General features: G+C 51.9%; 1 protein-coding gene and 1 long non-coding RNA gene across 7 annotated transcripts in view; one reads left to right on the forward strand and one right to left on the reverse strand.

Annotated features, from left to right (window-relative positions):
- Positions 1-24,933, reverse strand: part of LOC309641530 — a 462,249-nt gene that overhangs the window by 275,468 nt on the left and 161,848 nt on the right. The window lies entirely within an intron of this gene.
- Positions 1-24,933, forward strand: part of ANO2 (anoctamin 2) — a 348,333-nt gene that overhangs the window by 265,624 nt on the left and 57,776 nt on the right. For all 6 annotated transcript variants that reach the window (XM_082421522.1, XM_082421524.1, XM_082421521.1 and 3 more), the window contains 4 exons: positions 1,347-1,542; positions 20,738-20,849; positions 23,430-23,487; positions 24,316-24,416. In XM_082421522.1, the coding sequence (XP_082277648.1) occupies positions 1,347-1,542; positions 20,738-20,849; positions 23,430-23,487; positions 24,316-24,416 (467 nt within the window). The remainder of the gene's footprint in view (positions 1-1,346; positions 1,543-20,737; positions 20,850-23,429; positions 23,488-24,315; positions 24,417-24,933) is intronic.

The following is a 24,933-nucleotide window of genomic DNA, read 5'->3' on the forward strand; positions in this document are numbered from 1 at the left end:
CTCCCCTCCACACTTCCCTTTTTTCTAGGGAGGGGACGCCCATCCTCCAGGACAGTGTGTTTTTCCAGAGGAACCTTTCACCTGCCCCGTTCTCTCCCCATGTTTTCCGTTTAGTCCTCCACAGCCAGCACCCACCCCCCTTCCCCACCCCAGAAGAAATGTGACCTGAATCTTTCCTTTCCTGCAGAAAGAATTCTAAGAAAGAAGACTCCACTGGACAGAAACGCGTTAGAACGTTTTGCTCTGAGCAGGGCGCGCACCTTGCTCTTCCCTCTCAGCCCTCTGCCGGGCACTGTCTTCTCCTCACATCCTTGTGCTGCATGGAAATGGCCCTTCCTCCACTGTGGTGGGAGGGGAAAGGGAGCTGGTCTCTGGGAGAGCACCTTATTATTCTTAGGTTCTGGGAAAAGGAAATGGGGCTGGCCCTCGAGGTCAAGGGGCTGGTAAACTTGCCTTCTAAGCATAGTGCCAGAGATCGCTGTGCCCGTGAGAAATCTGAGTACTCCCCTGCAAATTGCCTGGTAGAGAAATCTTAGAGCGATGCTTTATTCACCCTGAGGACTGAGAGTCTAAAAGTCTTGCTCGGGGTTTCTTTCCCTTTTTTCTCCTTTGGGCAGCCTTCCTGCACCCACCCCACCAAGCTCTGACCCCAACCCTTCCCAGCTCAAACATCTTCAAGGGCTCCCTATTGCCTTTCATCGAAGGCCCAGCTGAAATCCACTAGCTCCGCAAACTCTTCCCCGAACCCCTCTGTACTCTCAGTCTTGTTCACAACTACACTCTTCATTTGACACGACTACATTATTTACTATTTATTATTTACTATTTACTCTGGTTGAACTTATCCCCATAGTGGATTGAAAGCTCCCTAATGAAAGAAATCACACCACGTTGTGTCGCACACACTACCATATCCAGCGTTTCAGTCGTAGTTTCTCTTTTTTTTACTTTTTTAGATATTAGTTTTTATTTATAAGACTTCTAAACAGGTTTTACAGTTTTTTGTAATTGAATGAAAGACTCTTTAAAGTCTATGGTGCTTTACAATTTTCAGAAGTTTCACACACGTGACTTCATAGAATCCCATAATAACCCTTTTTTCCCCCTACCTCTGTATTAGTTTGTGGGTGTGTGTTATAGGCCATTTGGAATCTGATAAACATGAAAGACATTCTCCCCTGGAAAATGCCCCTGTACCGGGAATTTGCATGAGTTCCGAGGTTGGCAGTGCCTTGTTGCCCACCGGTGGACTCCAGATTAATAGCACCCGACGTAGCAGACTCAAGTAATAGGTGGGCAGTAACTGCTGTCCGCTGACGTGTGACTCTCCCTGTTTTCCCGAACAGATTGCCCTGACGTTCTCCATTGTCTTTGGGGTCATTGTCTATCGCATCACAACCGCTGCTGCTCTGTCTCTCAACAAGGCCACACGCTCCAACGTCCGGGTGACCGTGACAGCCACGGCGGTCATCATCAACCTCGTGGTCATCCTCATCCTGGATGAGATTTATGGCGCCGTGGCCAAGTGGCTCACCAAAATCGGTACCGTATCACCACATTGCATGTTTGCCCTGGGCCCCCTTGAGGTGGTCAGTTCAGTGTGTGCAGGGTTTTTGGTGCCAATGACCCAACATAAAAAAAAGGAAGTCCAGTGCACTTGGAGAAGTGAGGAGGTGCAGGGTGTGTCCTTGTAGGGCCTCCGCCCTGGCAGGAATCCTTCCTGGAACATTCTCGATCAATAGCCCAGGTGGATGGCCTTGTTATCCCCCAAGATTAATCATGGAGTCTGTTCTTTTTAGCTCAGCCTAGAAGCAAGAGGTGTTCAACACTTCCTGCTAAAAAAAGGCAGAGTTTCAGTTCTCCTCATTTCCCCAGCAGTGTTTATAAAGTTGGGAAAGCCTCTTGACACTTGAGTCCAAGAGCGTCTTATCTATCCCCATATTGTCAGAGGTCCCAACAAATCCACGCATACCCCAGGCCCTGAGCAGACTTCAAAGAGGTGTATCAGGCTTCCCAAGCTTCCAGCCAGTGAGAAAAATGCAGTGGCCTCAATATTCAGACGTGTCATTTGAGCCACAGGCTGCCATTGCTTGAGCACCGCTTTCTGGCACTTGTGCTTCTTAGACGTCGGGGTGGAGGGCGAGACCCTTTCCTCACTGCCTTCATCCTGGCTGGCCTGGAGGCATCTCTTTCCCTTGCTGAATGCAGGGACCAGCAGTCTCAGCCTCTCACTCACCTCCGGGGAGTTGAATTAATGATGGGATGTCTTTACAGTACTAACCAGTTGGAAGCAGACACTTGACAGGGTAACGCCTCTTCAAGAGCCTTTCCTGGCGGCTCAGAGAATCAGGAAAGGTTTCACTAATGCCAGTGACTCTTTCAGTGCCTTCCCTGGCGTGGCTGCTACTCACGGTGGGCACTGACTTTGGTTTCTATGTGGATGTAGGCGATTTACCATCTGGCCGTTCCGCCGTCTTTGGGCATGTGCATGTTTATATAGAAGTGTTATCTGTGTTCCTTCATTCGTTTCTTAAGAAAAGTGAGCAGAGAATTCCACTTCAGTGTGTTTGCTGGGATACAGGGTTCCATGGCAGCACTTAGGACGAGCATCCCACACTCCTGGGGGCTCAGGAGAGGCTCCGGGTGAGGGCATCCAGTGGGAGAGCTCGGAAATAAGTGGACATGGATGTCAGGCATGTACGGGGGGAGGAGGGGCTGGGCAGGAGGGGAGGAGGGCTCCCGGCAGAGGAAACAGAATGAGAAATCCGTCACTGAAGGGGGGGATCTGACCCATCAGGATCAGGAAAGGCGCAAGGAGAAGTGGAGTGTGGGCTGGGCTGGTACGATGGGTAAAACTGGGGGGTCTAAAAGCCAGGGAGCCAAAGGAGCAGAGCTCAGCTGGTGGAAGAGAACACGAAGCTTGTCCAGGATGCCCGGGGAGCCCGTGCGGTGGTGCTCAAGGGTCCTGGCATGACCAGGGCACAGCATGGTGGGGAACTGGGCCTGGGGAGTTGGCTGAGCCCAGATATTTTGGTGGAGGATCTTGAATGTCAGGCTGGGGACTCTGCTTATTTTCACAGACAGTGGAAAAGTATTTGCTGAAGTTCAAAGGGGCATCCAGTAAAGAGTACCATCTTCCTGGCCTGATTACTGAACCAGCTGAGAAGTAAGGCAAAGGCAGATGGAGACAAAAGCTGAGATTTCACCTTTAAAGCTGAAAAAGGCTGCATTGGCGGAAGCAACTTAGCAGGAGAGCCAAATAGGCTTCCTGATCCAGAATCCAGACAGACTGGCCTCCCCGTGGCAGGCAGCAGTGGGCAGAGCAGTCCTGCAGTTCTTAGGACATTGGAGGGGGTGGGGCACGGGACTCAGAAGAGCCCCTCCTGCAGGCCGTTTGCTTCCCCCAAAAGGACAGAGCAGATGCCAGTGTTACCTTCCACACCGACCAATGGGCTAAGCTCTTCCCCTTCCCTCACCCGGGAGGAGAAAGGAGTGAGGTGGGAAGACAAAGCAGAGAATTACAACTAATCACACTCCCTTCATATGGGGGAAAAGGCAGGAGTGCAAAGAAATGCCCTCCATCCCCTGAACAGCTCCCAACCCGACACCGCTGTGGGTTTTTTGTTTGTTTTTTTTAACATCTTTATTGGAGTATAATTGCTTTACAATGGTGTGTTAGTTTCTGCTTTATAACAAAGTGAATCAGCTATACATATACATATATCCCCATATCTCCTCCCTCTTGCATCTCCCTCCCACCCTCCCTATCCCACCCCTCTAGGTGGTCACAAAGCACCGAGCTGATCTCCCTGTGCTATGCGGCCGCTTCCCACTAGCTGTCTATTTTACCTTTGATAGTATATATAAGTCCATGGCACTCTCTCACTTCCTCTCACTTCCTCTCCCCCTCCCCATGCCCTCAAGTTCGTTCTCTACGCTGTGGGGTTTGAAGAGCATAATGGGGTGGGGGGAACTGTTTGCCAGATGACTCCAGCAGGATGCCACAGAGTGGAGGGGGGCAGGGGGTCTAGAGTAAAGGAGCCTGTTGAGTGTGTGGGCAGGAAGTAGGGAGAAAGGAACCAGAAGTCAGTGATGATGCAGAAACGTCTTCTTGCTGTCCGTCTGTGTTACATTATCCACTTATCTTGCACAGCTCCAGACAGGGGTAAAGATCCAAGATAGAGTGTGACAATCAAAAACTCATTAACAAGTATTTAGTGAGTCCCTCCCACCTACAAGGCTAGGCAGCTTCTCTTTGTCTTGGCCATGAAACCCTTTCCACACCATGAAGCTGTATCCACTGTTTCTAACAGCTCTCCCTTCCTCACCCAAAAGTTCAGACTCCTCCAAGCGGTTAAGCCGATGTCCCGTGGTCCATACGAAAGTCTGCGTGCCGGAAAGGAGGTGAAATTCTAACAAGTGCATTTTGTTCTTTGTGGTCACAATACTCACTCATGAAGCATTTTTATCTTAAAAACGAATTTGGTTATTCCATTTCATCTTCACAAACTATGTGTGGTCAGCAAGGGAAGTATTCCATCCTCATTGGACCAAGGTTCAAACTCAGATTCTGCCCCTAAAATGCCAGTGTCTTTTGTGCAGTTTTGATGTGCGTTTCTCACTGTCTGGATTGGTGGATTGGTCTCTACCCTGGACCCCACGTGGGCATTGCTTGGGTTGTTGCTCTTGTGTATCTCAGACTGGATGTTTCCAGAGGGCTCAGAAGGTGTGGTGTATTGTGGAAGGACCACGGAACTGGGGAGTCCGGTGGGGAGAACCATGAATTCCAGCCCCGGCTCCTCCTCCGTCCCCCACCACCTGTGTGGTGTCGGGTGAACAGGGAAGTTTGCTGGACCAAGTTTCATTGATGCTTCCTTCATCGTTCCTGTCTCCTGATCATCACGCCCATCTAGACTGTTGTCAGAGCCTAATGACTGACTATATGCCCTTGTCTTCAGCCTCTTCCTGGGGCCCTCAGTCTTGGAACCCCACCCAATCAGCCTTTCTCAAAGAGTGCGCTGGGGATGCATCCCTCCCAGTCGGGCCCCACAGGGAGCTTCCTTGCACCCTGAAGTCAGATCCAAACTAGCATCTGAGAGGCTCTCAACCACCTTCTTCCCAGCGTCTGCTTCCATCCCCTCCGACCACTTAACTCACAGTCACCCCCCATCCCCCTGGGCCTCGCTCAGGCTGCAGTAACCCTCAGTGACCCTCCCCTTAAGGGACCTCTCGAGGTTGCCTCCCTTGTGGATTTTTTTCTGGACACTCAGCCCTCAGGGGGTTTCCTCCACCCACTTCTGGGCTCCACGGGCGCAGACCGTTCACTCCTTGGTTCATCCCTCCGATGTTGTTTGAGCGCCTGCTTTGTGCCAGGCCCCATTCTGGGAACACAGGTAAAGAGGTCCCTGCTCCAGCTGTCCTGACACTGCAGTCGGGGAAGGATGCACAGGAGACGGGGACGTTTCACAGAGGGCGAGAGAGCAAAACAGGGCGATGTGGTGGTGGCTTGGGGCTGTGTACTTTGCACGAGGTGGTGGGGAAAGGACTGTCCAGGTGGTAACATTGTGGCTGAACCCTGAGTGGGGCGGGAGGAGATCTAGAGGGAAGGCTCTAGAAAGAGGCTACAGCACAGCAGAGGCAGAGGCGAAGGCACAGAACAGCTAAGGCAAAAGCAAGGGCTTATAAACCAGCAAGGTGGCCAGAAGCTTGGGGTGCTTCCCAAGCAGATAAGGATCTGCTTCACTCCCTGGAAGTTTGTCACATAACCGACTGATATCATTCCCGGATTTCCCACTCTTAGACCAGACGAGGCCTTAATCTTAGAATCTCAGTGCCGTACCACGAAGGTGTTTATTGGTTCTCGCTGCATGGTTGGGGTGACAGGGCAGGGTCTCTGCTTCACGCAGTTGCCGAGGACCCGGACCCGTGGAGGCCGCGTGGGCACCGTGTTAGGGACAGAGCGCCGGAGGGTCACGTCGAGGCTGTCACAGAGGCGTCGTTCATCACCTCTGCCCGTAGCGTGCCAGCTAGAAGCAGCCTGATCAGGAAGAGGCTGGAAATGCGTGGAAGCTCGTGGACCTTCCATGAGCAGGAAAGTTCTCTGCCACTTGCTCCAACCAGGCTACAACACCCTGGAGAACAGGCACTCCGCCTTATGTTTCTTTTCTCTCCTCTGCAGCCTGCCCTCTGGTAGATCTTAGCCCACGCTTGTTGGTGCAGTTACTGGTGAAATACATCCGTCTCTTCACTCATGCATTCAGATTCTTTTTCAAGGAATGCCCGTAGGCGAGGCATCCTGTCAGCCACAGGAGAGGCTAAAGTGAGTGTTTACGTATTCATGGTTTCAACCCTGCCTGCTGACCGAAGGATTTGAGGAACTGTTAAGACGAATCAGGGAAATGCAAAGTTGCCACGATGGGGCAGTGATTGGAAGATGCAACAGAGAGATCCAAAGCCTAGAATTTTCCTTAATGGCAGAGTTCACACACTAATGAGATGGTCCTGCACAGCAGGGTGTGACAGGCCTACCTGCAGGCAGAGGTGTGGTTTCAGAGCCCCCAGGCCGCCACGGGGACATAAAGCTGTGGATAAGGCCACCTGATAGACTGAGGGTCCTGCCAAGCTTAGGGGCTTCCTTTGCCATTCTCACGCTGGGTGGTTTAATACCCGTCTGGCTTCCTGCCCCAGATCTCCTGATGGATGAGGAGGCGGTGACCACGTGCTTTGCTCACCAGGTGCAAACAGCTGGTGTAAACAACTCCAATGAGTTCCTGAGTGTTTCCTGCAAAGTTGGGTGACGGAAGACCCATTCCCTAGGAGGTCCCTCAACAGGCCCCGGTGTCAGGCCTATCTGAGGTCTGTTCTTGCCACAAATATTTGTGACAAAAGACAGAATTTGTTAAATGCCTTGAGTGTGATTAGTGATAGATAAAGACAGTAACTGTCTACCTGGTGGCCAGGATAACAACAGTCACGGGCTTGGGTGCAAGACACGCTATCATCTGGAGGCGACGCGGTCCTGGTGGCGCAGGGACTGAGCTGAAGTCTGGGGCTGGGGTCGGGGTGGCTGGGGAAACAAAGATGCTTTGGAACCTTGTCGGCCAAGGCACGCTGTGCAAAGTGTGTAGCCTGGTTCCTCAAGTGTCAGTCGCTGACGTTTGTGAGGATCTCAGTGAACGGGTGGGACAAGGACTGTCTTAGTCCCTAGTGATCTGTTCTTTCCTGGAGGGGCCACAGGGGGTTACGGGGAAAGGATCCAGTTCCTGGAAGAGGAAGCAAGCAAGAGCTGGGCAGGACATTAGGACACCAGGCACCCAGGCAAACAGGATGGGGCTCGGGCATCTTGGGAGGCCAGGGTCTGAGGTAAGACAACAGGGGTGACCAGGCAGACCAGCTCAAGGTATGCGTCTGTCTCAGTCTGTTCAGGCTGCTGTAACAAAATACCGTGGACTGGATAGCTGACAAACAACAGAAACTCATGTCTCAGACTTCTGGAGGCTGGAAGTCCAGGATGAGGGTGCCAGCATGGCCGGGTCCTGGTGAAAGCCCTCTTCTGGGTTGCAGATGTCTATCTCCTTGCTGTGTCCTCACGTGGTGGAAGGGGCGAGGGAGCTCTATGGGGGTCTCTTTCATAAGGGCACTAATCCCATTCATGAGGGCTCCACCCTCATGACCTAAGCACCTCCCAAAGACCCTACCTCCCAATACCATCACCTTTGGGGGTTGGGATTTCAACATGTGAATTTGGGGGAACACAAACATTCAGACCATTGCAGCTTCCTACTTGGGTCAGGGCACAGGGTACACTGTGCCCGTGAGGCAATGAGCTTCCGAGCCCAAGCTTGGGGAGTATGATGTCTAGTGCTCCTGAAACGGTAGGGTCTTGTCATGACTGACATAGGCATGGGTCCGGCTTGGCCTAGAAGGGGCCCCATGTGCACTCTAGCTCCAGGCAGAGTGAGGAAGGCAGGGCTGACACCAGGCTTCTCAGCTGAATAATCCAGCTGCCATGAACTTGTCTTTGTCAGCATCGTTCTCTGACCCCACCTTCTCCCCCTCCTCTCCTTCCCCCTCCTCTCCTTTCAAACTCTGCAAAGTGCTGGTTTGTGTGTGGGGCTATATGATTCATCTTTACTCTGCACTGAGTCTCTCCTAGTTACAGGGTTGGGCTCACTGTGTGTACCTGAGACATGACTATCGTGCCAAATCAAAGCCTCCAGTTCTTAGGAGAAGGCTGCGTGTGTGAGTTGTTTAAATATTGCTGATAACGCTGCTCCTGAGTGTCGCTACCAAAGCGGGGGCAGGGAAGTGACGAAAGGAGAGATGGGGAAAGGATCTGATTTACTGACACCTGTTGTGTACCAGGCACCGGCGGGCATTGTATGTACAGTGTTTCACCTAATTTTCACATTAGCGCCCGGAACTGGTTGTTTCTTTCACTTTATTTATGAGGGGTCTGAAGAGGTTTAGAAACTTGACGAAGACCCATAGTTAATAGTGGTGTGCACATACACACACGCACACACACATGCACACACACGCATGTACACACAGCCTGTGCCAGGTCCTGTTCGAAGCACTTTATGTATGTTAGTATATTTAATCCTCAAAATAGCCCCAAGGGTGAGGGTGGTCTCAACCCTCCCACAGGCCCAAGGTCCTCTGGCTGTGAGTGGTGAGGACCCTGGCCTTGGTGTCCTTGCTGAGACCACAGCGCCCCACTGCCTGGTAATACGTAGCTGTCCTTTGGCCTCGGGAAATTCTAAATGTGTTGGGAAAGCAGAAGAAAACACATCAGAGGCTCCAGAAGATTTAAAATGCGACGCACCCACCCATGAGAACAAGCGGGGAAACAGTGGGAGCCAGCCCCCTGCACAGGCCCGCAGGCATGAGGAGACCTCCGCAGGTTCACAGACTTTGGGGTCTCATGTGCTTTATTAAATTTAAAAAAAAACCCCTTTTTTTGAAGAATTGAAGTACCACGAGGAAGTCCTGAGTCCAGAATTGTGCGTCCAGTTCTAAGCCATCCTCTGCACAGGCTGCATCTGACCACTGAGGAGAGAAGAGAGGGAAGAAACGAAAAGGAGGGGGAAACTCAGAACCAGAGGCCGCTGGGACATCACAGATTCTTTAAAGAGGAACATTTTGGGTATACAGGGATGGATCTAATTTCCCATCAAATGTGCACGACGTGTGTTTTCAGAGTGCAGGGTGAAGGGCTGCCTTCTTGGCTCTGAGCACTGGGGCAAGGGGAGTGGGCTTCCCTGTGGCCTAAGCCTGCACAGGAGCGTGCTTCAGGAGCAGGGACCCATGTGGATGCTTGTGCATGCATGTGGATACGTGTGGATGCATGTGCATGCATGTGGATGCGTGTGGATGCATGTGGATGCGTGTGGATGCATGTGCATGCATGTGGATACGTGTGGATGCATGTGCATGCATGTGGATGCGTGTGGATACGTGTGGATGCGTGTGGATGCATGTGCATGCATATGGATACGTGTGGATGCATGTGCATGCATGTGGGTGTGTGTGGATGCATGTGCATGCATGTGGATACGTGTGGATGCATATGGATACATGTGGATGCATGTGCATGCATGTGGATGCGTGTGGATATGTCTGGATGCATGTGCATGCATGTGGACGTGTGTGGATGCATGTGCATGCATGTGGATACGTGTGGATGCATGTGGATGCATATGGATACGTGTGGATACGTCTGGATGCATGTGCATGCATGTGGATGCGTGTGGATACGTATGGATGCATGTGCATGCATGTGGATGTGTGTGGATGCATGTGCATGCATGTGGATACGTGTGCATGCATGTGGATACGTGTGGATGCATATGGATACGTGTGGATGCATGTGCATGCATGTGGATGCGTGTGGATACGTCTGGATGCATATGGATACGTGTGGATGCGTGTGCATGCATGTGGATGCGTGTGGATACGTGTGGACGCATGTGCATGCATGTGGATGCGTGTGGATACGTGTGGATGCGTGTGGATGTGTGTGGGCTGGTCTGAGACCTATGCCTTCCGGGCGGGGAGACCACAGTGCTGGCAGTTTGAAATCTGGCTTAGAGTCATGTCTGCTGGGTTGTCTTCCTGGTCTGCCACCAGCTCCTGACTGCCTGGGTGGCCTCCTGCCCGTCCCATCTGGGAGGCCAGGGGAAGGGTGTGGCCAGGGTGGATTCTGCCATTGTTTGAGGGCCCCCCTCTGTGATGTTGGCTTAAAGTAACTGTAAATGTTGTCTGGGAAGCAGAGGACATGGTGGGAGGCTGCTGCTAGTAACGCAGAAGACACGAGCAAGGTTATAGCCTGAGTTTGTGGAACAATTCATTCCAGTTATATGGGACGATTATTAATAACACTGCTACTTTTATAATAGTTTAATACAACTGGCAAGAATTCCTTCCAAACTTGAGCTGTAACTATGAACACGTCTCTCTCATTTTTCCAGTTAATCACTGAAGCACTCATCTCTCCTTTTAGCAAGAAGCCCCCATCTCTCCTTTTAGCAAGAAGCCCCATACATTCCTCTCCCTTTCTTTGAGTTTTCTGAGAACCCAGAGCCTGAATCCATGAGAAGCAAGGGAGTCATGGTGGTCATGCTCTGTTGGCCATGGTTCCCCTCCAGGCCCCTTCTCCCCACGCGTCCACCGTGGTCTGTGCCCCGAGGCCCAGCAGATTCTATCACCAGGTATCCCCACACTGACTGGTGGCGGGGCTCAGCCATTGGGAAGCAATGGAAGGAGTTTAGGGGGTAGAGGAGATGGAATTGGGGCCATTTCTTCCCTTCCCTTCCCAGAGGTGAGGTGATTTGCCCTCACCTCTGGCAAAACTGTGCCTTCGTTAAAATCCCTTCCTCTGAAGCATCTGAGGTAAACTCTGTTTCCTGGTGCGATGCTGACTAATAGAGGAGGGTCAGGCCAACATCCATGCTTCAGCAGGGAAATACCTCGAGTATGACCAGCCCTTCACTCTTTGTGTGTGTCACTGCTACACCACATTGCTGTCGGATGCTGGCCTTGTTTCATCCGACAGGAGAGGCTGGACCACTGCCGAGATGGTCCCTCCACACCGCCGGTCCCAGACAGGTCACTGGTCTCTTTAAGGAAGGACCGTCCTCTCCTTCAGAGGAAGCTCCATCGAGGGTCTGCAGCTATCAGGACACATAATACCTGCATCTGCATCTCCAAGATGTCATTCGTCACACAGACCCAGACTCCCTTCTCCCTGGAAATCCACCCTCGTTGCATACAGCCTGTCTTCTTAAACTTTCAAAACACAGTAGATCTGATGATACCTCGTCCCACCTCTCTTTGAGGGAGGTGACCCTCAGTGACTAGGGGGCCCCTCATCACCCCAAGTGATGCCAGCCCACCCCAGCCTTCAAAGAGGTCTCAGTCAGAGATTCTCGGGTAACCTGCTGGCACTTCTCTCGCCAAAGAAGTGGAAACAAATGTACAAATGAAAAGTCTAACAGAGTGCCTTGCTACAGCGTCCTACTAACAGCAGGTGTTTGCGACCTTACACGGCGCTTCGTGCTTTCCATACTTTTGCTTGGACTTCACAACAAATGTTTCAGGAAGGTGGCATTTTAGGAGTTAGGATGGTGAGGTTCAGAAAGGTAAATCACGTACGTCTCTGCAGGAAAGTGGGACAAAGGTCTTCTTGCTCCCAGCCCAGGACCTGCTCTTCCCTTGTCATAGGCTCCTCCGTAGTGCCGTAGAACACAGAGGACCAGAGCAGAGAGGACCTGGGAAATCATCTACTGCAGGCTGTGGCTTGCCTGAGGATCTGATGCCTCAGAGCTGGCCAGGTGCTTCGGAGGATGGTTCTCAAGTCACACAAAGCCCCACCCGCCTTGGGGCATGAGGACAGAAGCACACAGGCCCAATGACTCAGTGAGTCTAACTTTGAACTCTCCATTTCCCCTCCAAACCTGTCACTTTCACCATTCTTCCCATCTCAGGAAACAACACTCACACGCTCTTACCAGACCCAAGCATCCTCCTGGATCGCTCTTTCTTTCACCCCTAAGCTCCCGTCTGGGAAGTATTGTCTAGCCCGCCTTCAGACGTTTCCCAGCTCTGGTCAGTTCTCACGAGCTCCCTCCTGACGTTGGTCGTGTCCCACCTGGACAGCCACACAGTCCTGGTTTGTCTCTCTGCTTCCGCTTCCGTCCCTCACTCCGTGCCCTCCCCCAACACGCTTCCTTTCCTGGGGTGCTGACACTCAGCATCACTGCCTCGCCCATAAGGTGACTTCCCCACTGTGTGTCGCGTGAATCTCAGGTCCTTCCAGTGGCGACAGAACCCCTTCCTCTCCATTCTTCTTCCTCATACTTTCTCGTCACTCCGAATGCTCCGGTCCCTGGGACTGTCTGTTCCACCCCTGCCCGCAGCTCCTGCTTCGGGTGTCAGCTGAGAGGTCGCCTCCTCAGAGACCTCCACTCTGACTAAAACAGTCTTCCTGTCACCTTTTCCTCATCTCCCTGTGGATTCCATCAGTACTCACTGCCCTCCGACACGCCCCCCTCCCTCTTCTGGACTGTACACGCCACATGGCAGGGGGCTCATTGATCCGGCGCACGGCTGTATTCCCAACGCCCAGTGCCTGGCACACGATGGTCACTTGGTGGACATTCATTGAATAAAAAAAGATAATGATGGAAAAGGTAAAAACCTTCCCTTGGGGTGGTCTTCCCCGGGAAGGCACCAGGGGTTGGACTGAGATGGGATTACTCCACCTCCGCTTGCGGGGGGCTCGGTTTCTAATTTATTTATTATTTATTTTTGGCTGTGTTGGGTCTTCGTTTCTGTGCGAGGGCTTTCTCTAGTTGTGAGCGGGGGCCACTCTTCATCGCGGTGCGCGGGCGTCTCACTATCGTGGCCCCTCTTGTTGCGGAGCACAGGCTCCAGACATGCAGGCTCAGTAGTTGTGGCTCACGGGCCCAGCTGCTCCGTGGCATGTGGGATCTTCCCAGACTAGGACTCGAACCTGTGTCCCCTGCATTGGCAGGCAGATTCTCAACCAATGCGCCACCAGGGAAGCCCGGGGCTCGGTTTCTAGACCAGCGAGTGTGTTTGCGAGGTGACCCCACTGGTGTTGTGTCTGCGGCTGTGACCCGGGCACACCGACCTGTTCTCTCCCTGCTCCCTCATTGCCGTGAGGAGAGCATCCCCATACCGCGGATGGAACAGTTGAATGGGGACCCCGTGTCAAGTGTTGCACAGCGCCGTGGAGTTCTCAGGGATGCCCTGTAACAGAGCACTGCTCTCTGTCTCCCTCTCTCTCTGCAGGTGCTTGCTCCCTTTTGTGTCCCCTTTCCTTAATGTACTGTCACCTGGGGCTGGGCTGCTAGAGCACAGTAGGCCTCCCGTCCCTTTGTCTGGGGGCAGCCGTCATCTTCCTGACTCTGGGGCCCCTGTGCTTAGAAACTCTCTAGGGCTCCAGGGGTATCTCAGGAACACCCATCCATCATCTCCAGCTCGGGGGCGCTCAGTGCCCTGGGATAGTGCACTGGCTGCCTGGTTATCCAGCTGGCTGGCTTCTGCAGGGTGATTCCCTCCCCATGGCATAAACAAGGCAACAACGTCACACAGGAGGCTGGGACCACCTCCACCCCTAAACCCACACACCTGCCCACACACACGAACGGAGGGAAGCCCAGATGGTTGGGCTGTCAGGAAACAGTGCTGTTTGTAAAAGCTGGATCTGCCCTGGGGGAGAGGCCGGGAGCGCCGCGGCGCCTTTGCTTTCTGACGCAGCCTCCATCCTTCCCAGAGCCGTGCCAGGGCTGGAACTGGTTGAAATTCACACCTGGACATCGCCTTTTTGTCTTGTCGCCATCATTCTGTATCTGCTGGATTGTCAGGGACACCCATTAGCATGAGCTGCTCTTCCAGAATTCCGATTCCGCAGTTGACGTCCTCTCGCTCGCCATGCTGTTTCCATATGACGGGGATGGTGCTCTGGGGACTTTGAATTCTGAGCTGGCCCCCTGAGACTCACTTGGGCTTTCATACTAATTACTTTCCAAGGCAGTTTACAGCTGGGTCAGTTATACTCATGTTTTTTCACGACACAATGCATCAGAGGTTTAACACTGAAAAGAAAGGGGGTTGGGTAAGGGCGCCACACAGGAATTCTCTGATGGTCTCTCCTGGTCCTAGAGTCTGCCCTTTGTCCGAAATCTGCTCCAGCTGGTGGTGAGCAGGTGAAACTCTCAGATGGCCTCCAGTCAACCTGGGGTGGCTTCCTGGGAGAGGTGAGATTTCAGGAGCCTGTGAATGCTGGAGAGGGGTTGCATTCTCCCTTCTCACACTCTCTCCATGTTGACTCTCCTCCTCTCCATCCCCATAGCAATTGATATCTAAAGACACTCTATTTGGAGTTTTATGAAACAGAAGGCTGGTCCATTTTCTCATGGGCTCAGTTTGGGACCACTCCAGATTCTGTGTCCTATCAGGGGATGGTGCCCAGTGTCCTGAAGTGCCCTACCTGTGCTGTAGACATCATCCCACCCCAAAAGGACCCTGAAAAACCTGCTCCGTTTCACTGTTGTAGGCGGGCGAGGCTCCTCATGTTGGCTGTTGGAAGATACCTATTCTAAGATGGGCACAACATTGTAAATCAGCTAATTATACTTCAATCAAAAAGAAAAAACAAAAACGAGACCCAAATTCGCATGGAGCTCCAGGGCTCCCATTCTCTCCCTCCCTGGGGCCATGTTCCCTGGGACCCCCCCACTACTTCCCCAGAAGTCTCAGCAAAGCACCCAGCATGGCCGCAGAGCTTCTCTGCTGTGGGACCCTCGACTGATTTAGTGGCCTATCAAGGGGATTTGGATTGTTTATTGGAAATGCCCATTATTTATGGTGGCTCCTGGCCTTAAAAGCATAGGCACAGGCTGTTTTTAGAAATAAACCTAATAAATAATAAACAGACCCATGATTCAACAGGATGGAGGAAGGGAGTCACTCATTTCCAGTTGGAGCAAAGAGCTCTGAAGGGACTGGATTCTCTTTCCAGAGAACTTGGAGGGAATTCCTGTAGGGATTGGGGGATCTGCGTACAAAGAGTTCAAAGGCAATTATAAAAGAAAATCAAAGACACGTGCCTCTCTGTACCTCATCCTTAATCCCCTTTTAGCCACATTTACAAGGTGAGTTTTCCAAATTTTTAGATTCTCAAACCTGATTACTTTTCAGGTGACCTCAGTTTTCATTTTCCAACCCCCAAAATATTTAAAATTGAGACACAAGATGTTATTAAGTTACTGTTGAATTTGTTGGGCAGAGGCTCAAACTCCAATTGAAAGTGATCCCTCCCACCCTCCTTCCCTTCCGTCCCACCTGCCTTCCTTCCTTCCTTCCTTCCTTCTGTCCACTGAAAAAAATGCACAACCTGAAAGTTGAGCATTATGTTTTATTCAGTGGACTTTCTGATTACTTAAGCCCGGGAGACAGCCTCTCAGGTAGCTCTGAGGGACTGCTCGGAAGAGGTGAGGGGGGAGCCAGGATACACAGGAGTTTCTGCAACAAAAACCAGGTAGTTGGACCATCGAAAGATTCCTGTTAGTTAAAGAAAAACAGACAAGTTAATGCACTTAGCGCTTTTCTAAGTTGGAGAAGATGCAAGAATCTGGGCTCACTGAAATCATCTCTTTGATAGGCACCTTAACTATCTAGGGTCAGTGTCCTGCTTTTATCCGTCCTGAATCTGTTCAGGGTGCACAGCCCAGGGTGGCTGCTACGTCCTTTGTTTACTGATAAGCAGTGACTTGCTTCATCTACCCTCCCACCCTCCCTCCCTCTTCCCCTTCTCCTCCTCCTCCTCCTCCTCCTCCTCCTCCTCCTTTCTCTCTGCCTCTCTGTCCCCAGTCTCTCTCCTTTGTAACCCAGCTACAACAGGGTATGGCGGGGAGCCTCTGTTCATGCCCCTGTGCTCATCTTGAAGTCGGACTCAGTCCTTTGACACATCCCTCCCCTAAGAACCCATCCAGGATTCTTTGACACTGGTAAGGAACGCAGTTGTAATGAGTCTTCACTGGAGAGTCTATGGAGAGGCAGATGAGGGGGTCACACTACAAATGACACAGCAGGAATTAATGGAAATTTCCACCAGGCACCCCCCACCTGTCACGCAGCAGCCCCCCTCATCCCCCTCTCCGCCCTTCCCCCTCCCAGAGCCCTGGCTCTCGCCTTTTATGGGTCCTGCATCTACCTCCAGCACCCCTATCTCTTCTCTTAAATAGGGAATTTAACTCTCTCTGGCTGCTCCTCTCATATCTTCATACCGTTTTCCTGCTCAACAGACAGGTCCCTCCTTAGGCTTTGCCCTCCTTGCAGTGTGACAGGGCATTTTTAGTAAATGACAAATACTTCAGTATTTACTTCTTCCAAATAATGTTTTTTTTCATGTCACGTCATGTCATTCATTAACTCAATAAACGTGCACAGTAGAGTACTATACATCTGACTCCAGCTGTGGTCCTCCCAGAAGATGTATCTCTCTGACCTCACTCATTGTGAAAAAGCCATCCAAACCGTACATGGTGGGGGCGGGTGGGAGGGGGGTGGGGAAGGTGGTGAGGTTAACAGCCACTTCGGGGTTCAGAGTTATGAGATCTTAAAACCGAAAGTGACCTTAGAAATCGATGGCAGGCACTTCCACCTGGGCCTCAGAATTGTTTCCTCTAGTCAGAGCGAACAGAGTCAGGTTGAAGAAGTGGATGTGGATCTGGAGCTCGGGGAGGGCGTGACGAGTATAAATCAACAGGGTGGCCCTGGCCTCTTTGTAGGGCAGGATTTGTAGCAGGGAGGGGAAGGCCTTCTAGGTTAAAGTTCGAAGGGACTTTGCTAACATATGTAAACTAAAGAAGAGCTGGCAGAAGTGGCAGTGTTAACCATAAATGGTGAGGACAAGGCATTATCCAAATGCTTACTGGGCTCGGCAGTGCGATTGCCCAGCACTTTTATCCATGGGGTTGCACATGTGTCTGTCCATGTGTGGCAGGAAGGAGAAAACCACAAAGCCATCTATTGGCTGAGGGATATCATGGTAGACTTTTCCAACCTCATCTCCTGTAGAATTAATGACGATGTCTCCAGACTCCCTAGCCGGCAATGCTATTGCCAGAATTGTCTGGAGGACCTCAGAAAGCTTGGGCTGTGGTTCTGTGGGGTGGGGACAGAGGATCACCTACAGGTGATCTCTGCCAGCAGAATCCTCTTGCCAGCAGGATCACCTACCAGCCATGTTCTCCATCGATTGGTAGAAAGTGATCAGTAATCGCATGGAAATGATGCCTGGAACCTCAGGGGGCTAGTCATGTGCACAAACATCCAGCCTGTGATGGCCCAACTGTGTTGTGGAAAGCAGGGCTGCTGGACCTGCATGATGGTGATGATGATGATGGTGGCGATGATGATGATTGTGGTGGTGATGATTGTGATGGTGATATTGTGATGTTTAGGACAACATCATTGATTGAGGTCCACTATGTGCCAAGCACCTGGCCGAGTGCTCTATGAGCATTCCCATTGTGTCTTCGGGGCAACCCTGTGAAGGAGGTATCATTATCCTTTTTATATAACTTCACTTCTCTAATTACATCTAGCATTTGAACTCAAATATGTCTGATGCTAAAATCTGCTCCTACAGCCATCTCTGTAGCAAAACAAAACAAACAAATCATCCCTCCCCTCAACACACAGCTGAGAGGGAATGGGAGCTCTGTGGGTTCAGCATGGCCTGCCAGGGCCTCTAGGACTGTTTGCCAACATCAGTGAACTAAAGTGGGTTTTAGGATGGAGGGGAGATTGGAGAATGAAGAAGTTTTCAGTGTTGCTGGCTCTCCAGTACCGACACCACATTTCTCACGGGGACCAGGACGAGTAACTCTTCATTTTCCCTTCTTTCAGCCTTAGGGGAAAATCAAGGCCAGGATCACAATAGTGATGGTAGTCACTAAGCTTTCTCATTCTCAAGTCCCCTCCCAGGGCCACAGGTGCCTGGGGGCGCACGTCTGCCTGGGGCAATCTCCTTAGCCTCTGCTTATGCTCGGACCGCTGCTGACGCTCCGGGGTATCATCTGCCAAAACTCAAGACTATGTTGTAGGATCACCAATGAATGAGGGGCTCACTATGCTGTGCGGGAAGGCAGATCCTGGAAATGCAGCGTCCTTCTTCCTAGGATGCCCTCTGCCATGATGAGAGGGGAGGTCAGACCTTGCCGCTCACAAGGGAACTCTGGAAGAGACTTGGCAGTTTGCAAAAGCCTTTCACAGAGACCTGGCTCAATGAAGCTTCTGGAAGAAGTGGTGACGTCTTCATTCATCCTGGCAAGATGCAGGGGACACAGCCGGTGCTCAGTGAATGTGCACTGAATAGTGACAAACATTTCTTAGGTGCATGATGTCAGGCTGGGAGTGGAGGGTGGGGAGGTGAAAGAGGAAATGTGGTGTAAACATTAATCAAAGATCCTGATTTCAAGGTGTAATGTAGTAAAAACTGTCTTTGGAGACAAGTAACTCTGTCCCCTACTGGCTGTGTGATCTTGAGCAAGGCTCTGACCTCTCTGGGCCTCAGTTCCCTTTATCCATAAAAGTGAGACGTAATCCCTCCCTCACGTAAGATGAAATGGAGAGCAGCTTGGAACTGACAGCCATGAGCAGCATGCACGTCCCTTGGCTGCCGCTGAGGTCACTGCAGCTCCCTGTCTGCAGGTGTTCCCTGGCTGTGGGAGCGTGCTCGGCCCGTGCATAGGATACGCCAGAAGTGCCAGGGAGTCAAGCCCAGCAGTGGCCTTCAACCAGTGAGGGAGTCCTACTTGCTCAGGCCTCAGCGTAATGATTCCGAGGCTTGCTTCACACAGTCTCTTAGAAGATCCCCAGTGGGACTGAGTCCCAGTTGCCTGCGGCATTAACCCGTTCATGGACACACCCAGATTGTCTTCTCTCACTTCTGTGTCTCACCACCCCCTCCCTTACCAAGCTTCCTGGGAGCACCTCCCAAATAGACTACTTACTCCCAAATCCTTGACTTAGAGGGTAACCCAAACTAAGACACAGTCAATGAAAGCTACTACTGTAGTGATTTTCAAAGGGCAGACGTGTAGATAATTAATACAGAGAAATGTAACGTACTGTAGAAGAAAACAGAGAGAGATTACTGCCAGCTGAAGGCGTCTGGGAAGGCTTCAGGAAGGAAGTGGTGGGGACATTTGATCTGGATGTCGAACGATGCAAGGGCTTTGTGCATGAGGAGATGGGAAGGGCATTCCAGGGGAGAGAACAGGGTCATATGTCCACTTTTCTTTTTTTTTTTAAATCATGTCATTGTGAAAGAGGGAGCTTTTTTTTTTTTCTTCTTCTTTAAATTTTATTTGTTTATTTATTTTTGGCTGTGTTGGGTCTTCGTTTCTGTGCGAGGGCTTTCTCCAGTTGCGGCGAGCGGGGGCCACTCTTCATCGCGGTGCACGGGCCTCTCACTGTTGCGGCCTCTCTTGTTGCGGAGCACAGGCTCCAGACGTGCAGGCTCAGTAGTTGTGGCTCACGGGCCCAGCTGCTCCATGGCATGTGGGATCTTCCCAGACCAGGGCTCGAACCCGTGTCCCCTGCATTGGCAGGCAGATTCTCAACCACTGCGCCACCAGAGAAGCCCATGTCCACTTTTCTAATCCTGTGAAAGCTATTGGCAAGTCAGGTGGGCAGACAGGTCAGGTGGGTCCACACGTGGCCTCATCTGGACACAGAACTCCCTGGCTGCTGTGCACTTTGTGGTTTGGCCCTGGGCTCAGCACACTTTGGGGCTCTCGTCAGAGGGCACATGATGCGGGGTTAGTGCTTTCCTTCTGCCCCTGAAGAGTGTGGCCCGGTAACCTCTTATCTTTGCCAAGCTCTCTGTCGCGGTCTGTGGAGACCCCACTGAGCTCTCTGCCCAGCTGTCCACTGGAGCTCCTGTGGGTCTCAAGTCTTCTGAAGGCACCAATGAGGTTTCTGCTCGGTGTTTCTCAGGATCCCCCGGGAACACTGGCTGACTCCCCTGCTTGGACCTGATAGGGCACACTGGTGCTGTCACCCCTGAGGCTGAGACCTTAGGCTCAGGCTGTGTTTGTTTCACTTACTTATCTGATGAGCCGCCATCATTTGAGTAAGTGGACCCAGGATGCCTCAGCCTAGCCCGAGGATGTCCAGAGGGGTGCTTTCCTGCTAAAGGCAAAGGAAGAGAGAAAGAGGAGCCACACCCTGGTGCCCAAGACAGGCTTTTACTGCTTCTTGACTTCTGTTCACTGGTTAACAAGCCTTTCTGTCAGGGATGTTTGTTCAAGTAAAATCCCTGTAGAAGTGGCAAGTATGCAGGTAAAAGCTGAATTCCTCTTGATGAAGCAAGGGTGGTGGGAGGGTGTTCCGCTTGCCCAGACCCCTCTTTGAGGAACCCAGTGTGAAATCATTGCTTGCGTGGATAAGAGGAGGGCAGTGGAAAGAGACAGGTGATGATCGTATGTACGCTTGGCCTTCTGTAGCCCCATATTACCTGGAAGACCATTTGGGACCTCCCAGATGAAGTCAGTTCTAAGGTGCAAGAGAGGTGGATCTCTTAGTTTCTACTCTGAAGGAGTAAACTGACAGATAATGGCTCATGTCACAGGGTCACAACTCTGGAGAGGTGAGAAATCTGTCTCTCAGTCTGATCAGCTTTGCTCTTCTCTTTCAGAGGTTCCAAAAACAGAGCAGACATTTGAAGAGCGCCTGATACTCAAGGCTTTCTTGCTAAAGTTTGTCAATGCCTACTCACCCATCTTCTATGTGGCCTTTTTCAAGGGGAGGTGAGTATCTTGGTACCATACATGGAAGGGCAACTGGTCATGAAGACTGAGCCCTCCACTGGAGTCAGCCTGTCTCCATTGTCAATTTACACCCTCGGCCCCATTCCCCACTCCCTTTGCCACCTGGCTGCACTAAATCATTTTGGATTAGCATCTTCAGATTCTGATAACATGGGAAACTCTGCAGTGATTTGGCTCTGGGCCCTAAGGGTTAGTGTTAGAGGAATTTGTGTCTCTCAACTTTGAGGCTGTGTGTGACAGGAGGGAATTTCACGTCTAGCCAGTGGCTGTTAGATCTTGCAATACAGGTCTGATGGCAACTACTCAGAGTTAGTGTGGACTTCACAGATTAGGAGCACAGCCTCCCACAAGACTGCCCTTACCTCAGACAGTACTGCAAGCTCTGGGGCTCTCAGGCCACTGATGGTTCTGCCCAACTGGCTACAGCCACTAACCCCTTGGGTTTGATAATTCACTAGAACAACTTATAGAGCTTGGAATGTGCTATTCTTAAAATTATGGTGTTATTATCACAAAGAGATAAAAATACAAAGCGACAAAACGGGAGAGGCACATAGGGTAAGGTCTAGGAGCATCCTGAAAAGAAGCTTCCGTGTCTTCAGGATGTCCTCAGCATGTCAGTTTCCTGGCACGTCAATGTGCGTCACCAACCGGGATGCTCGTCCAAGCTTCGGTGTCCACAGTTTTTACTGGGGTCCTGTTATACAAGCATGATTGAATGAATCATCGCTCATTGTGATTAAACTCAATCCACAGTCCCTCTCCCCCAGCTGAGGTCAGGCTGCTTTTACTGGGCTCAAAGCCCCAACTCTCTCATCACATGGTTGGTCTTTCTGGCATTGACCCCCCCATCCTGAGTGATCTCATTAGCATAAACTTAGGTCTAGTCCCAGGGGCCCACCATGAATAACAAAGACACTCCTATCAGGAAATTCCAAGGGTTTAGAGGCTCCTCCCAGGGACCAGGGTCAGTGACCAGTCATATTCTTTATTATATAACAGTCCTGGGTGTAAAATCACTTCTGATAAATATTGTGCCTGGTCAGATCAGTTGGTTCCCTCCAGGATTTCCCAGTAGGCATCAACTATGCCAGGAAAGCTTCCCTAGAACTGAAAGCCCGTCAAGCAGGCACTGATAGCAAGAGCTGTCATCGTCCACATTTTATAGTTTCCTATAAGTGTGTTTGTGACCCAAACCACAACCCCCTTCTCCGGACCTCTGCCCTTCATGCTCATGAAATTATAGTAGCAGAGAGGCTCTCCGTGTTAATGATTATATACTTCTTTGGTGATTTATGTCTACATTTAATATAAATAGAAACTTGTATACATACGATATTCCAGGAAACAAATAATAGGGTTCTGACCCTTAGATCAACTTATGGTGAATTGAGAGAGATAGTCTTGGCAACAGCACAGTATAATCTGCAGTAAGTACCGTAAAAAAGGTGCAAAGAAAGTGTTAGGGGAACACTTAATTATGAACAGAGACAGGGAGACCTCACCAAGGATGAAAGTCAAGCTGAGCCTCAAATGGATGAGTAGGATTTCAATAGATGGGTGAGGGGATGACATTTCAAGGAAGTGGGACTCTTCTGATGACCTGTCTGGTTCCATGGTTGGCTGGTACCTCTCTGCCTCCCCCATCTGCTCAATCTTCTTATCCCCCAATAAAATAGACCCTTAGGTCTTAGAAGAGGAATGAGGCAGGCTTCTTCCATTCCTCTAAGTATTTTCAGTAAGAAGTCTGGATTTTTCTTTTCTGGTCCCAGGAATCTCCACTTGCAACTTTAGTCCATCTTGGCCTTCATTTCCTGGGAAATCAGAAGCCCTCGTGGAGGAATTGCAGTCAGAACTCGATTCTTGACACGAGCTGAGGGAAGGTGGTGCAGGACAGTGCACTTAGAGACAATCCAGACTTCGTTGTGTTTAGGCTCTGAAATGATCACACACACACACACACACACACACGAGTGCCCCAGCCCCACTCCAGACCCAGCCTCAATCCCTTACCCTTGGAATTTGACCAGGTTAAGAGGTACGAATGAACTTATCTACAGAACAGAAATAGAGTTACAGATGTAGAAAATAAACTTATGGTTACCGGGGGGTAAGGGGCAGGGAGGAATACATTGAAGATTGGAACTGACACATACACACTACTATATATAAAATACATAACTAATAAGGACCCGCTGTATAGCACAGGGAACTCTACTCAATACTCTGTAATGGCCTATATGGGAATAGAATCTAAAAAAGAGTGGATGTACGTATATGCATAACTGATTCACTTTGTTGTACAGCAAAAACTAACGCAACATTGTAAATCAACTATAGTCCAATAAAAACTAAAAAACAAGCGGTGAACCCTGTGTGTTACGGGTGACTGTTAGCTGACAACAGGTATGAGCTCCTTCCCGCGTGATGAGCACCCACCCTGGCCAGTCCTTTCCAGAACAACACTGGGCAGTGGCTGGTCCCCTCGGAAGACACGCCCTCAGGCAGTCCTGACTTCCTCTCTCTTGCCCTAACTCTTCCCACACTTCTCCGTTTCAGGTTTGTGGGCAGACCTGGAAGCTACGTTTATGTGTTTGACGGTTACCGCATGGAAGAGGCAAGTAGAGCCACTGGTGTTTCATGCCCGGCTAGGCTAGTGGTTTGTAGGTGCTCCTCCGGCCCGGCCCCGCCCCCGCCCCGCCCCACCCCGCCCCAATCCTTACCGCCCCGCCCCGCCCCGCCCCGCCCCAATCCTTACCGCCCCACCCCGCCCCACCCCACCCCACCCCAATCCTTACCGCCCCAATCCTTACCGCCCCACCCCGCCCCACCCCGCCCCGCCCCGCCCCAATCCTTACCGCCCCACCCCACCCCACCCCAATCCTTACCGCCCCAATCCTTACCGCCCCACCCCGCCCCGCCCCGCCCCAATCCTTACCGCCCCGCCCCGCCCCGCCCCGCCCCAATCCTTACCGCCCCGCCCCACCCCGCCCCACCCCACCCCACCCCAATCCTTACCGCCCCAATCCTTACCGCCCCGCCCCGCCCCGCCCCAATCCTTACCGCCCCACCCCGCCCCACCCCACCCCACCCCAATCCTTACCGCCCCAATCCTTACCGCCCCACCCCGCCCCGCCCCGCCCCAATCCTTACCGCCCCGCCCCGCCCCGCCCCGCCCCAATCCTTACCGCCCCGCCCCACCCCGCCCCACCCCACCCCACCCCAATCCTTACCGCCCCAATCCTTACCGCCCCACCCCGCCCCGCCCCACCCCGCCCCAATCCTTACCGCCCCGCCCCGCCCCGCCCCGCCCCAATCCTTACCGCCCCGCCCCGCCCCGCCCCGCCCCAATCCTTACCGCCTCCGCAGGCTGGCTTAGCTCACGCCCGTGCCTCTCTGAGCTGCGCCTGCTCTGACCGCCCCTCCCTTCCTCTCCCCCCTGCAGTGCGCCCCTGGGGGCTGCCTCATGGAGCTGTGCATTCAGCTCAGCATCATCATGTTGGGGAAGCAGCTGATCCAGAACAACATCTTCGAGATTGGAGTCCCGTGAGTAATGAACTCCGCTTACCCCTCTCCTTGCCGCCAGGGCTGAGCCCGGCAGTGCCAGACTTCCAGCAGGATCTCGTGGTCTCTCCTCTTCTAAGACAGGTGGACTCTCTACTCCTCTGTCCACTCGCCAGTAACTTCCCCCTGAGGTAGGGCACCTCCCACAAGTCTTGTCTGCCAATCCAGTTCGGGATGTTTGAGGCTCAGAAGGATTAAGCACTTGCTTAAGTGCCCGTAACAGAAAGTGACAGAGCTGGGAATCAGGTACCTCTGACCTCAAAGTGCATCATACTTTTTAAAAAAATTTATTTACTTTATTTTTGGTCTTCGTTGCCGCACGCGAGCTTTCTCTAGTTGCGGCGAGCGGGGGCTGCTCTTCGTTGCGGTGCATGGGCTTCTCATTGTGGTAGCTTCTCTTGTTGCGGAGCACGGGCTCTAGGCGCACGGGCTTCAGTAGTTGTGGCACGTGGGCTCAGTAGTTGTGGCTCATGGGCTCTAGAGTGCAGGCTCAGTAGTT

Source organism: Balaenoptera physalus, assembly GCF_965194825.1.
Source record: "Balaenoptera physalus genome assembly, chromosome: 13".
NCBI lineage: Eukaryota > Metazoa > Chordata > Mammalia > Artiodactyla > Balaenopteridae > Balaenoptera > Balaenoptera physalus.